At 63.3% G+C, this 24924-nt stretch overlaps 1 protein-coding gene across 6 annotated transcripts; it reads left to right on the top strand.

Moving 5' to 3' along the window:
* Positions 1-1581: 1581 nt before the first annotated feature.
* Positions 1582-24813, top strand: ARHGEF2 (Rho/Rac guanine nucleotide exchange factor 2). 6 transcript variants are annotated; one of them, XM_080824689.1, is made up of 22 exons: positions 1582-1659; positions 8163-8307; positions 10307-10374; positions 10660-10723; positions 11297-11426; positions 11609-11718; positions 11807-11947; positions 12402-12652; positions 12763-12888; positions 13222-13339; positions 13454-13702; positions 15112-15188; positions 15931-16100; positions 17269-17336; positions 19158-19355; positions 19668-19787; positions 19886-19953; positions 20076-20111; positions 20313-20363; positions 20524-20967; positions 21142-21325; positions 22226-24813. In XM_080824689.1, the coding sequence occupies exons 1-22, from the start codon at positions 1597-1599 to the stop codon at positions 22297-22299; spliced, it is 2955 nt and encodes a 984-aa protein (XP_080680815.1). In that variant the 5' UTR covers positions 1582-1596; the 3' UTR covers positions 22300-24813. The 6 variants fall into 6 exon arrangements, with proteins under 6 accessions (XP_080680815.1, XP_080680816.1, XP_080680814.1 ...); XM_080824690.1 differs by having other exon boundaries at positions 11801-11947; positions 21208-21325; XM_080824688.1 differs by having other exon boundaries at positions 11801-11947.
* The last annotated feature ends 111 nt before the right edge of the window (positions 24814-24924 follow it).

The raw sequence follows: 24924 nt of genomic DNA, 5'->3' as shown, positions 1-24924 counted from the left end.
AAAAGGCTGGCACCGTAGGTCTGCTTCTTTATGGAGACCTCCGGAGTCTGGGGCCTGAGAAGCTCTCAGACCGTGGGATTCCAGTCCTGGCCTCACGGTCCGCCCACTGGGTCCCCACACTGCAGTATATGGGCTTTTAGGATTCCATCCATAGCCTGTGGCACTCTCCCACCCCAGGCCTGGGAGAAAAGCTGAGGTCCTGGCCCACCCCTGGTCTCTGGGCCCCTAGTGGGTGGAGCGGGAGGCCTGGCTTCTGGCTTCTGGTTGTCTGTTTTTAAATTTAGTACATTCCTCAGCCCTGCCTGCTGATGCCGGGAGGGTAAGTCTGGGGTTCCAGGCCAGGATGGCTGGTTGGGGGGAGTTCCTGGGGCCTTCCCATAAGGTCTCCCCCACAGGTGCAAGCCTGGAGGAACCAGCCTCCCCGCTGACCCTGGGAAAGTCCTTTTCTGCTTTCTAATTTCCATCCAGCCTGGGCCGGGTCGTCCCCTCTCCTCGTTTCTGGCCTTTGCTGTGCGCGGATCCGAAACCGTGGACCGGGTGAGGAAGACGGTGAGGAAGGAGTTGTGAGGCAGGAGGCCGGCTAGAGGAGCAGTGTGGGGGTGGTGCTGGGGGCTGAGGAGCCCAACCGGCTCGGCCCTGGTGAGGCAGGGAGCCCAAAATAGTGGCAGAGGCTAAAATTGGCACCTACAGGAGTGCTGAGCTGGGCTGGGAACCTGCTGCAGCCGGGGCGGGGCGGGGAGCCTCCGGCTCCGGGCTGGGCCTCCTGTCCCTCCTCCCCTCGCACCTGCGGCCAGAACCAGGCCGGACCGCGCGCACGTGGGATGCTCTGCCCCAGGGCCCTCCAGAGACGGGGGAGCCTCAGGGGCCGAGATGAGCTGCGGTGTGGACGGCTATACCGGGCGGGGGCGGGGGGCTCCCAGCATCGGGAAACTCAGCGAAGGTGGAGGTTGGTTCACGCTTCCGCCAAGGGTCCCGAAAGAAAGCCCCGGCCCACCCCGCCTCTTGGGGGGCGCCGGGCCAGACCCCAACTGCCCCCGGCCGCGGCGGGCCGCTGTCTAGTCCGCTGGCTCCGGCCTGAGTGACAGCGGGGGGAAGCGGGGTTGGACGCGGAAGGACTTCCCCGGCCTCCGGGCACCCACGGGGGAGGGGGCGGGGCGGGGCGGGGCCGGGCCGGGGCGGGGCCGGGGGCGGGGCCGGGAGCGGCGGCCGCGCGGGGCCGGAGGGGCGGGGCGGGGGGCTGGCGGGAGAGCTCTCGGGCGCGCACCCTCGCCTCCACGCCCGGTAAAGACCAGCCTTTCGCTTCCCCCGGCTTTCCCCGCCCTCCCCCTGCCCTGCCCCCAGCGGCGAGCGGGGCCTGGCGGCGCGGGCGGCGCGGGCGGCGGGGCTCCCTGCAGAGCGCGCGGGGCTCCGGGGCCGAGGTCGGCGCGGGCGGGGCGCGCGGGGCCGGCGGGGCGGCGGGCGGCGGGGCGGCGGGCGGCGGGGCGGGCGGCGGCCCCCGCCCCCGGCCCGCGGGCAGCCTCGCGTTTGAGGAACTGCGCGGGGCCGCGCGCGAGCCGCCTTCCTGTCCCGGGACCGCCCGCCGCCGCCGCCCCGACCATGTCTCGGATCGAGTCGCTCACACGCGCGCGGACCGAGCGGAGCCGGGAGCTGGCGAGCAAGGTGGGCTCGGGGCGGCCGGGCCGGGGTGGGGGGTGGGGGGGCGCCGGGGTCCCGGGGGGGGCGCGCCGATCGCGCCGCGTCGCGCCCCCCACCCCCACCCCCGGCCCGGCCGCCCGGGAAGAAAGTTGCTCGGGCAGGGGCCGGGCGGGAGGAGGGAGGCGCGCGTGGTCGGGCGGGCGCCCCCCGGCCCGGGAGCCCCGCGCCCCGCGGTCGCCGGCGTGGTCGGCCCCCTTTGTCCCCGCCATCCGGCGCAGGGCCCGGGAGGGCCGGTTTCCCGGTTCCGCCCCGCCGCCGCCGCCGCCCCCCCCCCAGACAAAAGTCAGCCCTTCCTCCCCCCGCAAATGGACTTTCCAGCTGTGATTCACTTCTCCCCTCGGGTGGGCGGGTGGCTGGGGTCGGGACGCGGAGGGGACGCGCACTTCCTCCCCGAGCCGTCCCCCTCAGCCGCCGGGAGCAGAGGTCTTTGTGTCGCTGGGACCCTTTTCCTCGGCCCTTGGGGCCCTGAGCACACCTGCTTCTGGAACAGGGGGTCTCAGGTCCGCGTCCCTGTCTGGCCCGCCCGCTTCCGAGCCCCCAGTTCTCCCGGCCCTGAAACCGCGCCCGCGGCACTTTGCCTCGGACCCTCCGCCTCTCCCCTCTCATGTCTTCGTCTTGGGACCCATTCACCTACCCCTTCAGAGCCTGGGCTGCAGTGATCCTTGGCCCTCACTCCTCCCCAAGTGTCCTTCATCCCTTCTGTGTACCCCGGCTCGCTCTCAAAGGCCATGACCTCTGCACACCCCAGACCCCAGGAAGTGAGATGGGGATGAACAAGTTAGAGCTGGGAGCGCGGGCCCGCGGGCGGGCCCCTCCCAGCTGCCGGGTCGAGCACACTGTACCCATTATCAGGAGGGCCAGGACCCCACCAATGGCTGGTTTAATCTCCAGCCTCCCTCTGACCCCGGTGTCCTGCCCGGGTCCCAGTCTGTGCTTGTCACCAGCGCTGTTCTCCCGGAAAGGGGGCAGTACCCTTTGGGAGCCCAGGAAGATGGTGGAACGCCCTCCCCACACCTCCCTCCTAGTTCCTAGCCTGGCTGCCTGTCTTGAGGCTGAGTTAGGAGGGATTCCATCCTGGAACTTCTCCTTTAGGGGCTGGGATGAGCTTCTGCCAACAGGAAAGCAAGTGGGGATTTGAGTAGGGCCTGAGACAGGAAGTGTGCTGGAGCAGGGGGTGGCCCCGGGCTCCGGGTTAGGCTCGGGCTCTGGCTCCTCTCACCCCTGCCCAGGCCAGGCCCCAGCCCTGAAAGTCTGTTTATTTTTCGGCCGTTGGAGCTGAGACCCTGGAGTAGAGCCAGTGGGGGCAGAGAGGTTTTTTGAAACCACGGAAATTTGGTTCCACCCTAAAAAGGAAAGCCAAGAGGGAGCCATGGGGGGCAGACCTGGAAAAGTGCTCTGAGAGGGTAGATACTGGGGTCTTTTTTCATGGGGAGGAGCTGGGGGGCCAGATACCTGGGTCCTCATGCCTTCGTCTTTTTGGTGATGGGGGGACCAGGACTGCCGAAGCTTGGCTCTTTCTGTCCTGGGGCTGGCCCTGGTTTGGGGAGTGGGGGGTTGGGGGGACCGAGTGGGTGGATCTGAGGGCAAAGCGCCGCTGGAGGAGGCTGGAGGAGGGCGGCTGTCGGTTTGGGTTGGTCGGAAGGGGAGGGCCGCCTCCGGAAAGCTGTGGTTACAGAAGGGGGGAGTTGGTGCTTGGCCAACAAACCCTGGATCCCCTCTCCCCCTCCCCCAGCACACCAGCTGTCTTCTTTCTTTTTATACTGTGGTGGGAAGTGGAGGGGGGCCTGCTGGAAATGAGATTGTTTGAGGAAGATGGTCTCCCCTGGTACCTATTTGGAAAGATGGGTTAGACCAAGCCCTGAGCCCACACCTCTGTCCGTTTCCTTGCCTGACACCCCAGAGCCTCCTTAGAGAAGGAGAAATTGGTGGGGGGAGCATACCCCTTCCCCCATCCTCACCAAGGTGGACTGTGTGGCCCCCTCCCCACGCTTCTCGTCTTGTCACCCCTTCCTCTCCACTCCTCATTCTCTCTGCTCTGCTTCCTACCTTCCCAGGCCCAAACCCCACAGGCGCCTTTCCTTCTGGCCCCCTGCTCTTCCGCCTCCTCCGCCAAATCCTAACCTTCATTATCTCCCAGAACAAAGGGTCCTTTCCTGTCTAGGAGTGCGCAGGGGCCTCCAGGATGGTCCGGGAGGCTGGGGTCCCTGTGGAGTCTCCAGGACCCCAGCACTGGAGCGTGCGGGGCAGGTGGAGTGGGAGAGAGGGAGAGGCGATTTCTTTGTTCTGAGTACGGAGAGGTGGCTGGCTTTGTGTGCAGGACGGACTGGGAGAGGCGCCCGAGCCAGAGAGGAGGGGTGGGTGAGCAGGGAGGGGCTGGCAGTTTTGCCAGAAAGTTTGGCAGGAATTGGGGGTCCCTAGGAGGTTGCAGCTTGTAGGGGCGCAGGAAGAGGTGCTGGAGGTCATGGAGGTTCGGGACAGAGCCGAGGGTGGGGCAGGTTCCAGAGTGCTGCAGGTGGGGGTGGTTATTGTGTCTGGGGAAGGCTCCCCCCCACCCCCCAGCAGAGGGCTGAGAGAGGGACCTGAGCTCAGGCCTGGCTTCCCTGGGACCGACCTTGGATCCGGGAGGGGACAGGTGTGAATGTGTGACTCCCATGCATGCCTGGGACCTGTGTGTTGGGCGGTGTGTCTGTCTGTCCCCAGATGCTCCGGGTTACTGTTTCAAGCGGCGGTCACCCGATTTAGGGGCTCCTGCTTTCTGGAAGTAGTTCCATCTTGAGTTCCTGTCTCCGGTGTGAGGGCCGCCTGGAGCCTGAGCGGGCGGATCGGTCAGGGCTCCCGGAGCCGGTGAGAGGAACGGCCGGAGGAGCTGGCCGGACCCTTCTGGTTTGTTTGTGGCTCCGGGGGCGGCGGTGTGGGCTGCCGCTGCCCCCTCCCGAGTCAGCCGCCTGCCCTGTGCCAGGAGGGCAGGGAGTCCTGGCGGCCATTGTTCGCCCGCACAAGCGCCCGTCTGTTCGCCTCCCCCCGCCCCTCCGCCTCTCTCTCCTGACCCGACAGGTGTGGCCGGGCGGGGGGCAGGCTGGGGGCCAGGAGGCCTGGGTCTCCGCTCCCCGTGGCCCGGGGCGCCCCTCTGGTGCTTGGCCGGTGCGTCGGCCCCATTGTCTGGGGCTCATCCTCGTTCATCCAGCGAGTGTTTCGTAAGTGCCTTTGTGCGCTCCGCGGGGCTTTTCGTCTCTTTCTGGCTCTGGCGCTCGCGCCTCCTTGGGCCACCTTCTCCCGCGCCGCTGCCTTCACCTCGCTCCTGGAAGCCGGCGCAGAGCAGAGCCCGGCTGAGGCCTTCCCTAGCCCTTCCCTAGCCCCGGGACCCGCTTGTCTCCCCAGTTCCCAGCCCCGAGCTCCTCCCCAGGACCCAGGGCCCTCCTCAAGCCGCGCCCCGGCTGGTCAGGGCCTGGGCCTGGGCCGCAGGTGACAAATCCCAGTGCAGCCCCAGCGCGCCCCAGCAGGAGCGCAGAGGCCTCCCCATCTTGGGGAAGGGGCAGAGGGAGCACGGGTGACTCTGGGCCCCGCGACGCCGAGGCCGTGGTGTGTTCGCCCCTGGCGGAGGGGCGGCCCCGCTGAGTGCCTGGGCCTTGCTGCCACGGGCGCGGGCCCTCAGGGTGAGCTCTGGGGTCCCTGCTGCCCGTCGGGAGCTCCGGTGTCGCCGTCTTCACGTCTGTCACGCGGGAGGCAGAGTGCCGCTGTCCCGGAGCTACGGTGCCCTCGGCCCTTCGCCCGGATTTCTCTGCCCGGCGTGACCAAGATCTAGAAGGACAATGGAGGGAAGCCTTGGGTTGGCCTCTTCTGGCCTCCGGAGGAAACCCCACAGGGCCTAAGCTCAAAGGAAGCGGAGGAGCGAGATGGGGAGACGGGGTGGGTTTTCCTGGCACAGGGCGAACGTGCTGCCGGGACCCCGTGTCCCTCGTCTGTCCCTCGTCTGTCCGTCCTCCCACCCGTCCGTCCTTCCCTTCAAGCGCCCCCGACTGCCTGCCGTATAGGCTGCGGGCCAGGGGCTTGGAGTGCCCTCCTCACGGCCTCCGGGGCCGGGCGCTGGCCGGGCAGCAAGGGGCTCGGGGTGCGGGGGGTGGCCGGGGTGGCTTGGCCCTCATGGCCCGGGTCTCGCTGCATGGGCTGGGCGTGGAGCTGAAGGGCTGTGTCCGGCAGGTGGGCGCGTAGAGAGGAGACCGGTGGGACCATCTTAACGCCTGGAAGACAGTAGGACAGAACCAAACAGAGCCAGGCAAAGCCCACTCACTGCATCTCGGGAGCAGCCCCCCACCCCCGCCCTCGGGGCCAGCCCTGCGTCCTTCCACCCTCCCGGCCTGGTGCTGGGCAGCCACACTGCCCAGGACAATAGCGCTAGGCAGTGCCAGGGCCGGGCAGCAGCTGAGCTGTGATGTGCCTGGGGGTCCCTCGGAGAGAGGCTGAGTGTGGGGAGCAGGGGAGGCTGGGCCCAGAGCACCAGGGTCTTTTGGGGCCATCGATGCCAGGGAGGGAAGGGCCTGGGATGCTCCATGCTCTGGCTACCTGTCCCCTCCCTCTTCCTCCCACCTCTTTCCCAGGTGAGTCTCTAGGAGGCCTGAGGGCAGAGCCCGGAGGGCGGAGGGCAGTGGGAATGGGGACCTGGGGCAGCCAGGGCCGATCTTCAGCTCCCCCCTTCTGGAGTTCACCCCGACCCCGATGTACTGTTCTGCATGTTGGCTGGGCGCGCTGCTTTCCATGCAGACGCACTGACTGCTCAAAGTCATTTGTGTCCTAGAGAAGGCTGGGAATGCAGGAGAGGAGAGACCTTGGGACCTGGTCATTGAGGTCCCATGTCATTCAGAGGAGGATTTGATCTTCCAAGGAGCTATAATTTGGAGCAAGACAGTTGGAAGTTAGACCAGAGGGAGAATTTTCTAGACTGATAGGTACTAGAGTGGGATGGAGGCCTCGAATGTTGGAGGCTGGGGCTGGAAGGCTGGGCTTCCCTAACCAGTCTTGGGGGAGGGGAAGGGAGAGAGAGGGGCCTCCTGGGCAGTAGTGAAGCCGCTGGGGGAGGAGGTGAGAAGGGGAAGGCTGAGGGGAGGGGAGGCGACTAGGAAATAGGAGGGGGAGGGGAGAACTAGGTGATGGAAGGGAGGAGAGACACGCGGACCTCCAGGCTTTGCCTGTGGGTAGATGGAGCCAGGGGAGAGGGGACCCCTGGCCCCGGAGACCTCAGGGCACTGTGGCCCAGTGCCCTCTGGCCCCAGCCCCCTACACTGTTGACTCAGCTCCTGCACACTTCCCCTTTCTGCCCGGAGTGCAGAGAGCCCTCCTCGCACCAGCCTGGTGTGGTTTCCCTCCCAGCCTCTCAGCTGCTCTTGTGTGGGAGCCAAGTCAGGCACAAGCCTAGGGCCCTCGCAGGGCCCCAGCCAGTGTCCCCCAGCCTGGGGCGCTTGCTCTCAGCGTCAGCCACCTGGACCCCACTCCATTCCTGGGAAGCTCGGAGTGTTCTTGACAGCCCCTGTGCTGTTCACTGCCCTGGCGGGGGGGGGGGGGCGCATCAGGGGTCCGAGGTGACCGAGGAAGGTCCCGGAATGGGTGGGGAGAAAGGCCTCCCACTTGGCCTCTTGGGGACGGAGAAGGGGGGAAATGACTTGACCTGCAGCTGCTGGGGCAGTAGAGGTGGGGACCCCTGGCCTCTCTGAGCCTGAAGAAGGGCGTAGCGGGCAGAGGGCAGAGGGCAGAGGCCAGAAAGGACTGGGGTGGGAGCCCGGTGAGCAGAGGGAGCAGGAGAAGGGGGAGGTCGGTTTCCGAGGGGAGCCGGAGGAATAAAAGTCAGACTTCCTGCCGGAAGGAAGGAGACCCGTGGGCTGCGTTTCCTTCCTCAAAGAGCCCAGAGCCAGGCTCCAGCCTCCCACAGGGGCCCCGTGGCTTGGGGTCCGACCTCAGGGTGGGGGCGGCCACCGAGGCTCTGGCGGGGCTCTCCTGCCCCCCGCTGTGGCGGAGGAGCCCGCAGCTCCAGCCCCCGTTGTCATGGTTATCAGAGCAGCCAACTCCCCTAGACCGGGGAGCGCTGGTGAGCTGGCACCCTCTGCTTGGCCCGCTCTCCCCTCCTCTCTGCGCATCTCCCCCAGCTCGGAGGAGAGCGCACCGCGCGCCGCAGCCGGGGGCGCTCGGCCCGGGAGGTGCAGGGGGAGGTGCAGGGAGGACGCGGGGCTCCGAGCCGGGGACATGAGCGGCCACAGGAGGCAGCCTAGCCGCCGGGGCCAGGTAGGTTGGGGGCGGCTGGGCCCCTCGGGTCCGGCCCGGGCCCTCACGGACGGTCGGCGGCCTCTGGCGCCTGCGGCGGGCCCTTCTTGGGGAAGCGGTGTCTTTGCAGCGTCGCTCCCTGGTCTCTGCCCTCCGCCCGTCCCTGGGCGCCTGGCACCATCAGCCTCACTGCCCGTCTCTCTCTGCCCCTTCCACAGACCCGGGAAAAGGAGAAGATGAAGGAAGCCAAGGACGCCCGCTACACCAACGGGCATCTCTTCACCACCATCTCGGTCTCGGGCATGACCATGTGCTATGCTTGTAACAAGAGCATCACAGCCAAGGAGGCCCTCATCTGCCCCAGTAAGTTGCCTGGATTCTGGACGTCACTCTGACTCGCTGCCCGCTGACCCTCACCTTGCTCTCTGTCCTTTCTGCCCTGGATCCGTAGGGTCAGTCTCTCGGAGCCCCCGTGGGGCCCTGGGCCACATGCCTGACCCCTCGCACCCCCTGCCTCCCTCCGCGGGGTACAAGCCGGGCTGTGGAATTTGGGAGAGGGGAGGCTGGGGGGGCCCCCCTTGCAGCTGTTGTCCGCTGGGTGTCCCCCGGGTGTCCTCTGGCTCTCCGAGCAGCTGCTGAGGGTTAGGGGAACTGCTTGGAGAAGGATCAGGAATGTCCTGCTGTGCGGGGGGCTGGGCAGGGTGGGGGGTGGGGGTGGGGAGGTGGCTAGCCATAGCCTTGCACCTGTTTCTGCCTGTCTCCCGGGGCAGACCTGCGAGGTCAGGACTCGGGGGTCCCCCTTCCCCTCCCTTTCTCTTGACTGGGTGGAGCCTGAAATTTCTCGTCCCTGCGGTCTGAAGTAGAGGACGGGATCAGGACCCCGTGTCTCAGATTTCCAGTGTGACCCAATAGAGCGTGAGAAAGGGAAAACAGCAGGAGAGTGTGTGCTGGGGGGCAGAGGTCAGAACTCCCAACCTTTGCCTGCATCTGAGGCGGTCCGAGCGGGGCACTCGTCCTTCCCTAGGGTGCCGGGACGCCTCCACCGAAGGCTCCTTTACCCCCTAGTTTATGGCCCAGCTGCTTCTGGCCGGGGCACTGCCGGGTCTCCGAGCCGCTGACGGCAGGCCTGGGGCTCCAGCTCTCGGTCCCTGTGCAGCTGGAGAGCCATCTCAGAGTTAGGAGGTTGAGGAGGGAACCCCCAGTCTCGATCCCCCGAGACCTGACAGAGTTCCCCATCGGGAAGCTTGTTGCCAGGGGAACCAGGGAAGCAGGCGGCAAGCGCTATTTTGAGAGCAGGTGGAAAGCGGAGGTTTGATCCAGAGACACTGGGTGCTGGGGGTAGAAGAAGGGAGCTCTAGGGGAGTGGGGCAGCCCCAGCCCCCTCCCGTCCTCCCCCACCCCACCTTGCTTGCCCTGTATTTGTGGAAGTGAGCCTGCTGCTGGGTATTGTCTGCGGGAGCCACAGTTTCCTGTGTTGTTGGACACGGCAGAGGGAGCAGGAGAGGGCAGAGGCACGTTGGGGACAGGGACAGCCAGCGGTCCCACTGCCAGGGCCCAGCCACTCTTCCTCTCCTGCCCCATGACAGACAGAGTGTGGGGACCGTGGGTTTCCCTGGGTCTGGAAGTGGGGGGAAGGTAGGGGTCAGAGATGAACCTCGGGGAAGGGGGCCAGCTTTGGGGGGGGAAGGGACAGGGTCTGTCCCCACTCTGGCACCGGGGCCAGCAGCCCGTGAATTGCTGGGGCCTGGCCACGGTTCATGGGCGCACGCGTGGCCCAGCAGCAGCGGCCTGGCCTTGGAACACAACCAGGCCGGGGTTTCAGTCCTGACTGTGCCACTGGCTGCCTGAGCTCCGGCTGGGGGCTCTGACCTCTCTGGGTGGCGGGCCCCTCTCTGTGAAATGAGGATCCTTGACTCTACCCCAAAGGGTTGTTAGGATCAAGTAAACATGGGCCACGTGCTGGGAGCTCTGGGGGTGTGAGCCACCCCCTGCCCCTGGCCCCCACCCCAGCTGCTCCGTGCCTGGTTCTGTCCCGTGGGCGTCCTCTCCCATCTGTCACTCTCAGCCACCCCTGTGCTCCTTGAGCTCGTCTCTGGCAGTCAGGAACCCTTCTTCCCTCCTGGGCCACCCTGCAGGTCACCTTTGGGTCGGGATGGCCACCTGGGCCGCTCGCCTGCTTTCCTGCTGGAAGGAAGGGGGAGGAGGAGGTGTGGGGAGCGTCGGGTCTGGCAGTGGCTGGAAGGCCTGAGAAGAGGGGTGTCAGCAACTGTGTGGCTCGGGGGGGCGGGGAGGGGAGCCAGGTGTCTGGGTGCGGGCATGTCCCCCCTCCACCACCCCTCACCCTCTCTGCCCCGCCCCCCAGCCTGCAATGTGACTATCCACAACCGCTGTAAAGACACGCTCGCCAACTGCACCAAGGTCAAGCAGAAGGTGAGATGGAGGGCGGCGGGCTGGGGAGAGGGTCGTGCGCGCCCCGCCCATTCGCTTCTCCCCTGTGCTCCTCACCACAGGGCAGCCCGCACCCTGCACTCCAGGCCTTGGGCCCCGCGCGGCCCGCCTGCTGCTCTGGACGCGGCCCTGGCGCTGGGCTCGGTGTCCCTCATGCCCGGGATCACTGTGCCCCGTGGGGCCAGCCACCCAGCTCCTGCCCAAGCCTGTGGGGGTGACCCTTGGTGACAGCTGTCCCCGGTATCTCTCTTTCACTCTGTCCCACAGCAACAGAAAGCCGCCCTGTTGAAGAACAACACTGCCTTGCAGTCTGTTTCCCTTCGCAGTAAGAGTGAGTCGGGGGGGGCACACAGGACACCCCGTGCAGGACCCCCCTCCATGGGACCCCGGGCCTCTCCCAGCCTGCGGGCTCTGCTGCCCCCCACAGTCATTCCCCGTACGGTACCCTCCTCCCCTCGGTTGGACGTGGGCGGTGGCCCAGTAGGGATGTCCAGCCTCTCGGGCCGAGGGGCAGGGCAGGAGTCTCACGGGGGGAGGCTCGGGTTGGCTGGTTGTCTGAGCACGCGTCCCGCACTCGGGAGTGTTGCTGGCGGCCGCCCAGCGCCAGTCACACAGCTTTGGTACCTCAGAAAGAGCAGGGTCTGGTCCCTGCTCCGCTGAGCGCCCCGGGACGAGTCCCCTGACCTCCTGAGCCTCAGTGTGCCTGTAGGCTTGTTTCGGGGACGAGATGAGCCAGGACATATGTTAGGAATAGTGCCCAGGTGTCCCCCAACCTTTCCTGGACTGGGGGCCGGGCTGGGGATGGGGTGGCGGAGGAGGCCTCATTTCTAGTCCACGAACCTGGAGGCCCGGATTCCGGGAGGCAGCAATGATGACATTCGGCTGCTCGCTGTCCCTTCTCCAGCCACCCCCCGGGAGCGGCCGAGCTCTGCCATTTACCCCTCGGACAGCTTCCGGCAATCCCTGCTCGGTTCCCGCCGCGGCCGCTCCTCCTTGTCGCTGGCCAAGAGTGTCTCCACCACCAACATCGCTGGGTGCGCCCCTGCTTGGGGAAGGGACAGCCGGGCGGGGGCGTGGGGGGCGGAAGTGGGGACCTGGAGGCCTGCGAGGGCGGTCCCTCCTGGCCCTGAGATCGGGGCCGTAGACCGGGGAGGACGACTCAGGGTGTGTGCCCCTCAGACCCCGAGTCGGGGTGACGCACGCCCTCTCCCCTCAGACACTTCAACGAAGAGTCCCCCCTGGGGCTGCGGCGGATCCTGTCCCAGTCCACGGACTCCCTCAACATGCGGAACCGGACCCTGTCCGTGGAGTCCCTCATTGACGAAGGTGACGGCCGGCCCGGGCAGGCCTGCGGGGGGTGGGGCCCAGCGAGGGGGTCGGGCTCAGCGTGGGCCCTGCTGACGTCCAGGTGCAGAGGTGATCTATAGCGAGCTGATGAGTGACTTTGAGACGGACGAGAGGGACTTCACAGCCGACTCGTGGAGCTTGGCCGTGGACAGTGGCTTCCTGCAGCAGCAGAAGAAGGAGGTGATGAAGCAGCAGGATGTCATCTACGGTGAGCCCAGGCCACCGGGCTCCTCTCGCTGTCCAGGGCTTGTCCACGACCTTCCTCCAGCTGGTGGTCCCCCCCAGGGCCCTGTTAGCCCACAGGCCCCCCAGACCCTTGCCTCCAGCCCCCACGTAGCCGTAAGGCCCCCGCCTTGGGGGGCTCTCGGTCTCCCAGGCCCCATCTCCACCTTCCTTCGAGTCGGTTCTCCGCCTTTGCCCCAGTCCGGTTCCACCCCTGACGCGACGCTGGGGACCCGTGTCTCTTGCCCCAAACAGCTTACGGCCTGAGATGGGGGGGCATAAAGGGAAAACACGGTTAAAGAAACACTCAGACCATGCCAGTGCGGAATGTCACCGTGGAGGGGGCCTGGGAAACCTCCCCCAGGCCCGCGGTCCCCAGCCTGGGCCCTGCCCGTGCGGCCTGGCCTAGGTGCGGGGTCTGATGGGCCGTCGCCCCGCAGAGCTCATCCAGACGGAGCTGCACCACGTGCGGACGCTGAAGATCATGACGCGGCTGTTCCGCACGGGCATGCTGGAAGAGCTGCAGCTTGAGCCCGGCGTGGTGCAGGGGCTGTTCCCCTGCGTGGACGAGCTCAGTGACATCCACACGCGCTTCCTCAGCCAGCTGCTGGAGCGCCGCCGCCAGGCCCTGTGTCCCGGCAGCACCCGCAACTTCGTCATCCACCGCTTGGGCGACCTGCTCATCGGCCAGGTGGGCAGGGCCGCCGCTGCGAGCAGGGCTGGGGGACTAGGCTGTGGCTTTGCGGGACCCGCTGAGCTGGCCCGCCCACCGCCACCCCCTCCCCCGCCCCCGCCCTCTAGTTCTCAGGTCCCAGCGCCGAGCAGATGCGGAAGACCTACTCGGAGTTCTGCAGCCGCCACACCAAGGCCTTAAAGCTCTACAAGGAGCTGTGCGCGCGCGACAAGCGGTTCCAGCAGTTCATCCGGGTGAGCGGGCCTGGGGCCGCGAGCCCACCCCGGGGCCCGAACCCCGCCTGCCCATTTTGGGGGCCATGGCACGCTGCTGCTGGCTCAGCCGGTTCCCACCAACCCCTGTGGCGCGTGTCAGCGATAACCCCCTCCCCCACCAGCGATAATCCCCGTTCACTCCTTGGTCTGGTTGGTCCTCGTCCTAAACCCAGGGCGGGGTGCTCCCCATTCCCAGACACAGTCACCTAAGGGCGTGGGAGGTCACCGGTGTTTGGGCTCCAAGGGCGTGTTCTTGGACCCCCTCCCCCCCACCGCGCACGCCAGCCCTGAGCCCCGCCTGTGCCCTTGCAGAAGGTGACGCGGTCCGCGGTGCTGAAGCGGCATGGGGTGCAGGAGTGCATCCTGCTGGTGACCCAGCGCATCACCAAGTACCCAGTGCTCATCAGCCGCATCCTGCAGCACTCCCACGGTGAGGGCGGGCGGGCTCCCCAGTGACCCGGGGGTGGGGGGGGAGGCTCCCCGGTGATCCAGGTAGGGGCGGGAGGGACACCGACTGGCTGCGCCTCATGCCACCCCCGCACAGGGCCCGAGGAGGAACGCCAGGACCTGACCACGGCCCTGGGGCTGGTGAAGGAGCTGCTGTCCAACGTGGATCAGGACGTGCACGAGCTGGAGAAGGGGGCCCGCCTGCAGGAGATCTACCACCGCATGGACCCGCGGGCGCAGGCCCCGGTGCCCGGCAAGGGCCCGTTCGGCCGGGAGGAGCTCCTGCGACGCAGGCTCATCCACGACGGCTGCCTGCTCTGGAAGACGGCGACCGGCCGCTTCAAAGGTGAGCGCGGTGGCGGGCGGAGGCCCAGCGGCGTGTGGGGAGGGAGGGGCCTCCAGTCTGCGCAACTTATCTGTGCAGGCGGGCATCTGGGGAAATGCGGTCTGGAGGGGGGCAGCGAAGTCCAAATCCCGTATTTCCGCCCGTGGGCCACACGGGGCTTCCCTGCCAGGATGGGCCCCTGCGTGCCCGGAGAGCTACCGGTTTGACAAGGACAGAGAATCTCCACGATGGGGGGTGGTGGGGGGGGCGAGAGTGGGGCACCTAGCAGGGCTGCAGAATGGGCATCGGGGAGACAGCCAGGAAAGCCTGGGCAGGAAGCTGAGCCGGAGGAGCACAGGAGGGCTGGAGAAGACAGAGCAGAGGGGACTGGGGTGGGCGGGGGGCACAGTTTCCCATCCTCGTTCCCCAGACCCTGCTGGCTGCGCCTTTCCCACCTAGAGCACGGCCAAGAGAGCAGCAGGCCTCGGCTTTGGGTGTGAGCCTGCCTGAGCCCTGTCCGCTGCCATGAAATCCCCTCTCCGCGGGCTGGGGGATGGCAGCGCTTAGCGGCGCCTGCCTTCATCCCTTTCTCTCTTTCCCATCCCTCCCACGCAGCAGCTAAGAATATAAACCGCGGGGGTTAAAAATAGCAGGGCTGGAGAGCTTTATTTCTGAAGCATTTAGCAAAAGCCCTCCCCTCTGTGTGCCCACAGTTTAGTAAGCTCTCCAAGGACAGCGGGTGAGCATGTGTTCTCTTGACTGTGACCTCTGAGTTTTAGGGACTTGACCTTTAGTTCCGCACCCCCCCCCCCCGTGTTCGGGTGGGGCAGAGAAGGGCAGTGAAGGAGGCTGTGGGGTCCAGGGAGGTGGGGTTACTCAGCTGTGGGAGGGAGGGATGGGAAGCCCGATCAGCTTCGGGCAGAGGGATTTCAGGGCGCACAGCTGGAAAGCTCTCCCGTTAGCTGCGAGGTGTGGCATTTAAAGGGAAGCCCCTCCTGCTCTGGGAATGCTTTGGACCCTCGCGAAAATTCTACACCCTCTCACCCGGAAAGATACATGTGCGTGTCGTATTCCTGTGTAAAAATACGCCACCTCGGGAGGTTTGCAGAGCCTCCGTGGCCCGGCGGTGGACACGCTTGGGGTCTCTAGTCCCCAGGTGAAGAAACCAGCCTCAGCTGGGTGAAGAGGGTTTTCCTCCGATGCCCTGGTGACCCCTTCCCGGCTTCTCGAGCCGAGATGCTCTTCAAGCTGGTGGGAAGGGCACATTTCCCCCTGGCATTTCTGAGCTGGAAGAACGGGCAGGTGGGAGGCTGCAGAGGGAGGACGAAGCAGCCCAAGGTGGGAGAGACCGGGAAGGGAGTGGTGGGGGCCCCCCCGAGAAGGAGGCCAGCTGCTGCCCAGGCCTCTGACGCTGCCCGCTCTCCCTCCAGATGTCCTGATGCTGCTGATGACGGACGTGCTGCTGTTCCTGCAGGAGAAGGACCAGAAGTACATCTTTCCCGCCCTGGTGAGCTCTTCTTCCTCCTCCTCTCTCACCACAGACAGGGGTCACAGCCCCTTCTCCTTTCCAACCCAGGCCGGAATCCCCCAGAGCCCAACAGTAGGATTGTAGCCATTACTACAGTATCGTGAGGAGTTAAAAACAGCTAACACCGTGCGCGGACTCTCACATGCTGTGGGGAAGGCCCGGCACGATCCCTTTTTCGTAGATAAGGAAAGTAAACCTTAAAGGTGTTTGGGTTTTTTTTTCCCCAGTTTACTTATTTATTTATGTTGTTGTTATTATTTTTTAAAGACTTCATTTATTCATTTGAGAGAGAGAGAGAGATCAAGAGCAGGGGAGCAGCAGAGGCAGAGGGAGAAGCTGGCTCCCTGCTGGGCAGGGAACTAGATACAGGGCTTGATCTCAGGACCCTAGATCATGACCTGAGCTGAAGGCAAATGCTTAAATGACTGAGCCACCCAGGCATCCCTGAGTTTACTTATTTTTTAGTAATCTCTACCCCCAACGTGGGGCTTGAACCCACAACCCCAAGATCAAGAGTCGCACGGTCCCCTGCCTGAGCCGGCCGGGCACCCCAATAAACCTTAATGTCAATGAATTTGTCAGAGATCACATGCGCTCCCAAGTGCCCTCTGGCCCATGCCAAAGCTGGGGCTCTCGAGTCCCTCCGGTAGGGCAGAAAGACTGAAGACCAGAGACCCCAGGTCAGGGTTCCCAGGCTGAGTCCTTCCTTTCTGACCCGCAGGACAAGCCCTCCGTGGTATCGCTGCAGAATCTGATTGTACGGGACATCGCCAACCAGGAGAAAGGGATGTTCCTGATCAGCGCCACACCCCCTGAGATGTACGAGGTCCACACGGCGTCCCGGGATGACCGGAGCACCTGGATCCGTGTCATTCAGCAGAGTGTGCGCGTGTGAGTGTGGGCATGGCCTCCAGGATCCCGCAGCTTAGGGCCCCCATCCACAGCACTCCCTAGGGGGAGACCCGGGGCTCAGAGGGGGAAGAGCACGGGGGCCCTGGGGCAGGAAAGGTCATCTGTGCCGTCACACTGAGTGTGTCTCGTGCCGTGACACCTCCAAGCGCTTCTTGGGAGTGGGAGTCCCGCAGTGTCCCGCCTGCCGGCGGGCAGGACACCCACAAGGACAGGAGCACCTGGGGCTGCAGCAGTGGACTGTTACTGGGACCACGTTGCATTTTACCTTTATTTTCTAAAAACAAATGGAAAAGGAAATGAAGTCCCCGAGACTAGAGCCCAACCCCACACAGTCGAGGCAAGAAGGAAACAGTCCCGTGTGCTGAGGCTGCGGACTTCCAGCTTCTGGGGGACACACGTGGGATTTGAGGCCCTCGATTGTGCCTCTTGTGAGGGAAAAAGTAAACTGCATGTGAAACATTCAAAACGGATTCTTGAAGATTATGCCGAAAAAGAAACTCAATCGGGATATTTGTCGGTTCTTTTAGCATTAGAAACGGGTTTTCTCCACTTGGTGACGTGTGAATTTTTGTTTTACTTCTGCGATTCAGACTTTTGAACCAATTTTTGAGAAACACACACGAAGTAGGACATCGGCGGCTCTAGGAGAACCGTGCCAAATCCCGTCCCGCCGCGCGCGGGCCCGTGGAGGCCTCTGTTAGCGTATTAATACTTCTCATTGTGAAAATTACAATTCAGACTTTCTGATCGATGTCTCGAGCTTCTGCCGTGTTCAAAGCATTGCTAGATTTTTCATTTAATTCTAACAACAACAACAAAAAACAGTGAAGAAGATATCATACCCATTTTAAAGATGAGGAATAGAGGCTGCCGCCTGGTAAATAGCAGGGCCAGGATTTGGGCCCGGTTGGCTTCATGCCAAGGCCTGTGGTGCCCGTCCTCGTGGTGCGACCCCCGCAGGTGGCCTGTGGAGGGGCATGCAGACCAGGAAATTGGGATGATGGGTGTGAAGAAAAGCAGGGGGTCGGGAGTGAGCGAAGCCAGGGCTTGGGGCTGGAGAATCTTCCAGGGAAGGACTGTGTTCGGGAAGGAGGCTGAGTCCTGATCCCTCAGCCCCGCCCAACCTCACCCCACTCTCACACTTTAGGTGCCCATCCAGAGAGGACTTCCCCCTGATTGAGACAGAGCATGAGGCTTACCTGCGCCGAATCAAGAGTGAGTCCGCCCACAGAGGTAGCCAAGTAATTTATAATGCATCCCCGTGACGGATGGTAGCAGACCTGGTTCGAGGGTCACTGCTGGGGAGGACTGATGCAGACCCATGACCGGAAGGGACTGTGGAGTAAAAAGAGCAAAGCTGAACACAGCATAGGGTGTATGTGACCTCTGGCGTAAAAATAACAGGGATAGGTGTGTGTCACATGTGTTGTGTGTGTGTATACATGTGTGTAATATCTCCAAAAGGGAAGCTGGGAAGACCAAAGTAGAGATATTAATCTACTTTTTTAATTTTTATTGGAGTATGAACTAACTGCTATACAAAAAGACCAACAAAAATCAGTTGTTTTTTTATTTTTAAAGATTTTGTTTATTTATTTGACAGACAGAGAGATCACAAGCAGGCAGAGAGGCAGGCAGAGAGAGAGGGGGAAGCAGGCTCCCCACTGAGCAGAGAGCCCGAAGCGAGGCTCCATCCCAGGACCCTGAGATCACAACCTGAGCCGAAGGCCGAGGCTTACCCCACTGAGCCGCCCAGGCGCCCCAAAAATCAGTTTCTTAAACAAGGTAGAAGATCATTTCTTTCTAGTCTGCAAGTGGGAAGTACAGGGTAGTCAGTACACCTCTGCCATCCTCGTCATAAATGTTTCCCACCTCCCTGTCCAAAGTGGCTACTCTAGCTCCTGCTGTCACATCTGCTTCCCAGCCAGCAGGGAGGGAGAAGGGAATAGGGAGAGTTTATATCTCTTTCTTTTTTTCTTTTTCTTTTTTAAAGATTATATTTTATTTGTATATGAATAAATATAAACATATTTTATATTTATAAATACTATATATATATATGTATGTATGTATATTTTTTTAAACGAGCACTACACCCAGTGTGGGGCTTGAACTCATAAGAGCAGCATGTGCTATTGACTAAGCCAGCCAGGCGCCCCTTGGGATTTTACTTTTAAGTAATCTACACCCGAGGTGGGGCTCGAACTCACTATCCCGAGATCAAGAGTCACATGCTCTACAGACTGAGCCCGCCAGGTGCCTCTCTACCCCTTTCTTTTAAGGGCTGATCCAGAGAAACACTCATGTCCATTGACCACAGTTTAGTCCTGTGGCAGTGTCTAGCCAAAGGTCAGGCTTAATTGGATAGCCACGTGCCCAGATGAAATTTGTACAGACTCTCCAATTAAAGAGAGATGGGAGAATGAAAGGGGGGGGCACCTGCCATCTCCGCTACAGATGGGGTTAGTTTTGTTTTGACAACAAAAGTCTGGGGGGACCTGGATGGCTCTGTCAGTAGAGCCTGCGACGCTTGATCTCGGGGTCATGTGTTTGAGCCCTACATTGGGCATGGAGCCTACTTAAAAAAATGAAAGTTTAGGGACCCCGGATGGCTTAGTCGGTGAAGCGTCTGCCTTTGGCTCAGGTCATGATCCCAGGGGCGTGGGGTCAAGTCCCACATTGGGCTCCTTACTCAGCAGGGAGCCTGCTTCTCCCTCTGCCTGCTGCTCCCCCTGCTTGTCTCCTCTCTCTCTTTCTTTCTCTGACAAATAAATAAAATCTTTAAAAAAAAAAAAAGAAAAAAAAAGAAAGTTCATATATTTTCCCAAAAAAGGGTTTTCTTTTTCATAAATGCCCCAAATCCAGAATTAAATACTCCCACTCAGTCCAGCCATGCACCCCCAGCCCTCGGGCTGCCTTCCAGCTTGGCTCTGTGGCTGCACATCCCCGCCCCCACCCCCCGCGCCCCCGCCCCCTGTCCCGTCCCCTTGCCGCGCACGCTCATCTGTCCCCGCTCATCTGTCCCCGTACCCACAGTGGAGCTCCAGCAGAAAGACCAGGCCCTGGTGGAGCTGCTGCAGGAGAAGGTCGGGCTGTTTGCCGAGATGACCCATTTCCAGGTGGACGAGGATGGTGGCGGCTTGACCCTGCCTGCCCTACCCAGGGGCCTTTTCCGCTCCGAGTCCCTGGAGTGCCCCCGCGGAGAGCGGCTGCTGCAGGATGCCATCCGCGAGGGTGAGGGAGCCCGGAGGGGGAGTCCAGGGCCATCCGCTCAGGCTAGACCGGGGCACGGCCCCACTGTCCCTAAACTCCCTGTGGCACCCGGTGTGGGGAAGGCTGGCGAGGAGGCGGGGTCCTTGCTGCTGTCGGACACTTTGTCCTGCGTACATTTGTGCTGCCCCTTCGGTGACCTCTGCCCTGTGCAGGGTGGTATGAGTGGGGTCCCCCGGGCGCCTGACTGCTGCGTGGGCCTTGGGTGGAAGGCGCCCTGTGGTTCCCTGCAGGGTTCCGTGGGGCTCCAGCGCTTACCTCCCCCCTTCCCCGTAGTGGAGGGTCTGAAAGACCTCCTGGTGGGGCCCGGAGTGGAGCTGCTCCTGACAGCCCGGGAACCAGCCTCGCCCGGGGACCTGGACGGCGGTGGTAGCACGAGTCCCGGGGTCACTGCCAGTGAGTGCCTGGGCTGGGGCCACGGTGGTGGGTGGGAGGGAGCGCGTGGACCCAGAGCGAGGGCTCAGCCTGTGCTCTCCGCTCTCCGCTCTCCGCAGACGGTGAGGCCGGGACCTTCAACGGCTCCACGGAGCTCTGCGGAACCGACTCGGACTCCAGCCGGAAGGTGGGCCTCCCGCAGGCGTGAGCGCTCGCCAGGGGGCAGGAGGGGCCGAGGGCCTGTGGACCCCTGACACACAGCTGTGGGGGGCAGGTGCCTGCGACTCCCGCCCTTGCCTCTCTTTGCAGGACCGGAACGGAAATCAGCTGAGAGCCCCCCAGGAGGTGAGGCGGGAAGCTGCTGGCGGAGCCCCCCAAGGGCGGGCCTTACGGCTGAGAAATGCGAGCCCGGTGTGGGGTGGCGGTGGGGAGAGCGGCCGTCTGAGAGTGTCTGGAGGTGGCCCCAGACCCACATGTAGTCACCTTCCGGCCAGCTCTCCCATCCTGAGGCTTGGGCCCTGTCCCCACCCTCTCCTCTGTCCTCAGGAAGCGCTGCAGCGACTGGTCAATCTCTATGGGCTTCTGCACGGCCTCCAGGTCAGCGGGGCCGGGGCTGGACCGAGCAGGGGAGGAGCCCGAGTGGGGCCGCCTGTTCGCCCGGGGCGGGGGGGGGGGCGCGTTCCGTGGCCCCGGCCCGGGCCTCGGGGCCCCGCAGCGAGGGCGCTGACGCACCCGTGGGGCCCCCCCCCGCCCGCAGGCGGCCGTGGCCCAGCAGGACACGCTGATGGAGGCGCGGCTCCCCGAGGGCCCCGAGCGGCGGGAGAAGCTGGCGCGCGCCAACTCCCGGGACGGGGAGGCCGGCCGAGCCGCGCCCGCGCCCCCGGCGCCCGACAAGCAGGCCACCGAGCTGGCGCTCCTGCAGCGGCAACACGCGCTGCTGCAGGAGGAGCTGCGGCGCTGCCGGCGGCTGGGCGAGGAGCGCGCCACCGAGGCGGGCAGCCTGGAGGCGCGGCTCCGCGAGAGCGAGCAGGCGCGCGCCCGGCTGGAGCGCGAGGCCGAGGAGGCCCGCAGGCAGCTGGCGGCGCTGGGCCACAGCGAGCCGCCCCCCGCCGAGGCGCCCTGGGCGCGCAGGCCCCTGGACCCGCGGCGCCGCAGCCTCCCCGCGGGCGACGCCCTGTACCTGAGCTTCACGCCCCCGCAGGTAGGGGAGCGGGCGCGGGCGGGGGTGCGGGGGCTGCGGGGGTGGGGGGGCCGGGCGGCCGCGGGCGTCGGCCGGAGAGCTGGGGAGGCGACCGGAGCGCCGGCGGGGCATGGCTGCTGCGGGCCGGCCGAGCTCACTCCCCGGCCCGCTGCCTTTCCTGCCGGCCCGTCACAGCCCAGCCGAGGCCACGAGCGCCTGGATTTGTCTGTGACCATTCGCTCTGTCCATCGACCCTTTGAGGACCGAGAGAGGCAGGACCTGGGCAGCCCCGAGGAGCGGCTGCAGGACAGCAGCGACCCGGACACGGGCAGCGAGGAGGAGGGGGGCAGCCGCCTGTCCCCGCCCCACAGTCCGCGAGGTGAGGCCCGAATGGCCGTTGGGGGGGCTCCCGGGACGCTTAGAGGGGCCCGGCCATCACGTCCGAGGGCGCCAGTGACTCTTGGGAGGGACACACGGGACACACCTGCGGCCTTTTCCTGTGCGAGCGGGGAGTGGAGCTCTAGGAACCAGAGGAGGTAGCAGACCCCGCAGTAAGTCTATGATGACAGCCTTTTTTCTTCTTCCTTTTTTTAAAGAGTTTATTTATTTGACAGAGAAATCACGAGAAGGTGGGGGGTGGGGGGGGGAGCAGGCTCCCCACTGCGCAGAGAGCCTGATACAGGGCTGGTTCCCAGGACCCTGAGATCATGACCCCAGCCGAAGGCAGAGGCTTTAACCCACTGAGCCACCCAGGCGACCCAATGACAACCTTTTTAAATAGACATAGTTTGTTTGTTTTTTTTAATTTATTTATTTGACAGAGCTCACAAGTAGGCAGAGAGGCAGGCAGAGAGAGAGAGAGAAGCAGGCTCTGGGTTGAGCAGGGAGCATGATGGGGGACTCGATCCCAGGACCCTGGGATCATGACCTGAACCGAAGGCAGATGCTCAACCGACTGAGACACCCAGATGCCCCTAAACATAGATTTCTAAGTAAAAAAAAAATTCCTAAGACTGTTGAAGTTCTTATAGTTGATTCAGGAAATACAGAATGACCTAAAGCTAGTGTGACTTTATATAATAATCTTAAATTTTTTGCATGGTATTAGCCAAAGTGTATCTCCCTATCCTCAGGAAGGATACACAGGAGGCAGGTGTGGGCACATTCCTTCCTGTGTGGACAGAGGTTTCGGCTCACCCACGGGGCCCTGTGGGTGCAGGGGTGCACCTGCTGGCCAGAGCCTGTGTCCTCGCACTGACTCTGCCCCATCTCCCTGCAGACTTCACCCGAATGCAGGACATCCCAGAAGAGATCGAGAGTCGCGACGGGGAGCCTGTGGCTTCAGAGGGCTAAGGGGGCCCCTCCCTCCGTCCTGTGCCCCCAGGAAGAACACACCACAGGAGGCCAACTCTGGGGCCTCCAGTGTGCCGATGACGGCAAGGGAACATTCGAAAGAACTGCCGACTGTCCCTGCTGGCTCTGGGGCTCCTCGGACACCTGGGGCCGCTTGGAAGCTGGGGGAATTGGGCCCCAGCACCTCCTGCTGGCATCCGGGAGCTACACCACAGATGCCAACTTTTCATGCCTTCTTCCCTTTACTTTAGGAAAATTTATTTATTTATTGTTTATTAGTTACACAGGGAGTGGGGAGATTTAGAGGACCAGGGACACGGGAACCAAGCCATAGGGATCAGGGGGCCTTGTCCTGCAACACTACCGGGGCTTATTCAGGCTAAACAACCCCCCCACCCCAGCAACACCTGAGAGGCGGCACCAAGGACCAGGGACCCTTCCAGAAGGGCTGTGGGCGGGGCCGTGCTCCCCTTCCCTCCCCCGCTCACTGCTGTGCTCCTTTCTCTCCAGCCATCGTGGAGACCCCAGGGAGCCAGCCTGGCTCCCTGGAGTCGGAGGCGAGGGAGTAGAGGGCAAGGTGGCCGTGATGGCTCTGTTGGAGGGTGAGGGGAAAGCCCACGGGACCAGAATGTTCTTTGTTGTCGTTTTCTTTTTTGTACCAAAGCCAACTGCACGTGTTTTGTATTTTTAAGAGATGATTGTAGGCAAGTAGAAATCACAGCCTTCTATCTGCGCTTACCAGAAGAGCTTGCGGGGTGGGGGGAGTGGCGTCCCCTCGCCAGCGGTAACGGGGGACCTACTCTGACCTCTTCTCCAGCCATTTGGAAAACATGTTGTAGGGTGAGTTGGGGGAATCTCTGTGAACCCCGACCTCGTCCGCACCTCAGAACCGTGACTGAAACCTCATTGTGAATTTGGGGGATTTTCCAGTGGACCCCCAGTGCCCACCAGCGCCCATCATTTTCTGCCAATTTGATTGTTTAAAGAAAGAAAAGAGAAAGCAAGGAAAATTAAAGACCTGGAACCCCCACAAGGTGCCACCTCTCTGTGCTTGCCGGCCCTGTGCGCGCACCAATGTCGCCCCCAGAGGAGGGGCAGGCCGCCTCCCCCCGCACGGGCCACTCCCAGAAGAAAGTGCCATGAGCCCTTGTTGTGGGCACTGACATCCGCAAATACAGGGATCAAAATGAAGGGCACTTAGGGTCCAGGAGCTGTTGGGAATTCCAGAATTAGAAAACTGGTCTCGGCCTCATTTGCATGCCCTGCTCAGAAATGACCTCAGCCGGTGGCCCCCTCCACTGGGGCCCCCGGTTCCTGCCGGCCTCTCCCCAGAGTCCTTTGTTTTCAGATTCAGCCCCGGCTCTGCCTCAGTCTTCAGTGTCAGAGCCCTGGGGCAACCTCTTCCAGGGGCAGTGAGAGATTAGGTCAGTTTCAGTTCTGGGTTTTGCTTCATTTCACTTCCTGTTTCTGGCTACTGCCCTGGGGCTGGGGGAGGGGCAGAGGGAGGGCGGCGGGGCTGTCCAGGCTGGCCCCTAAGCACACCTCCCCACGGGAGAGGAACTGAAATCATCTGGGCACGTCTCCCCTGTACCCGCCCATCTGGCCCTCAGCAGGTGCTTTCTTATCTATACAGGGTCTGGGCGGGGGCGGGGCGGTCCGGAAAGGGAAGGCCCCCAGCCAGAGTGGCCCAGCTAGGCCATCGCTGGCCCTCCCGGCATCTGGCTTCCGGACCCGGGGCTCCGCAGTGTCTGCGGCATTAGCTGGAAGCTGGGACCCCTCCAGGGTGCTGTGGACAGAGGAAGACCACGGTGTGGGGGAGATACTAGCATTCAGACCAAGAAAGGGGGATCCAGGTTCCTCCAACATGGTCTGATCCGGTGAAGGATGCCTGTCGGGAGAGACGCAGGGACCTGGAGACACAGCGCAGGGCGGGCGTGGAGAAGCCCGCAGTCCACAGGGACAGCACTGCATCCCCATTAATGCTGTGTCTCTGCCACTCCTTGACCCCAAGACATGCTGTCCGCCATTCTCTGATGCTGGACGTGAGTCTGCCAGTTTTGCCCGTTCTCTCCCGGGGCCCTTGCTAAGCTCTTCAGAAATCCAGTCTTAGCCTCCATCCTTCCCACTGTGGTTTCAAAGCTCTCCGGCTGCGTGCTGCAGGGAGCCAGGCCTAGTGTCACCCCAGTGCTCACCTTCCTCGCCAAGGAGTGCCTGGCCACCTGCCCAGTCCTCTGCCGCACCACTCCTTCCCCGCCCACCCCTCTCCATCCGGAGGTAGTTTGCAGTCACTCATCTGGGACTTGGACCTGGTGAAACTTTGCCCTGATACTTGCCTCCAGGCCCCATGAGCAGAGATGTCCCCCGGGGAGCCCTGGGGGGGGGGCTGCCAGGGACGGGGTGGCCAGAGAGGGGTACTTACATGGGGAGGATTTTCCATCCTGAATTGACTGGAAACAGACCTGGAGTTTTGGAACCGGTTTAAACACAAAAGGGAGGAAATTAAACATCAAGAAGCGAATTAGATCTTGTGAACGTTGCTTAATGCATCATGATCTGGTGGCTGTTGGGAGTCCCTTCCTCTCGGCAGCCGGGTGTAGCCAAGGGCGCGCTCCCGGTTTTGCTCTG

This window comes from Martes martes (genome assembly GCF_963455335.1).
Source record: "Martes martes genome assembly, chromosome: 15".
Taxonomy (NCBI): Eukaryota; Metazoa; Chordata; class Mammalia; order Carnivora; family Mustelidae; genus Martes; species Martes martes.
Note: the sequence above shows the minus strand (reverse complement) of the source record. Positions and strands in the feature narration are given on the sequence as shown.

Coding starts and splice junctions, on each gene's coding strand:
- ARHGEF2 (XM_080824685.1), top strand. CDS start 1,597: ATGTCTCGGATCGAGTCGCTCACACGCGCGCGGACCGAGCGGAGCCGG. Junction 11,719..11,800: donor GGAGTCCCTCATTGACGAAG/GTGACGGCCGGC, acceptor GCTGACGTCCAG/GTGCAGAGGTGATCTATAGC. Junction 12,889..13,221: donor GGTTCCAGCAGTTCATCCGG/GTGAGCGGGCCT, acceptor GTGCCCTTGCAG/AAGGTGACGCGGTCCGCGGT.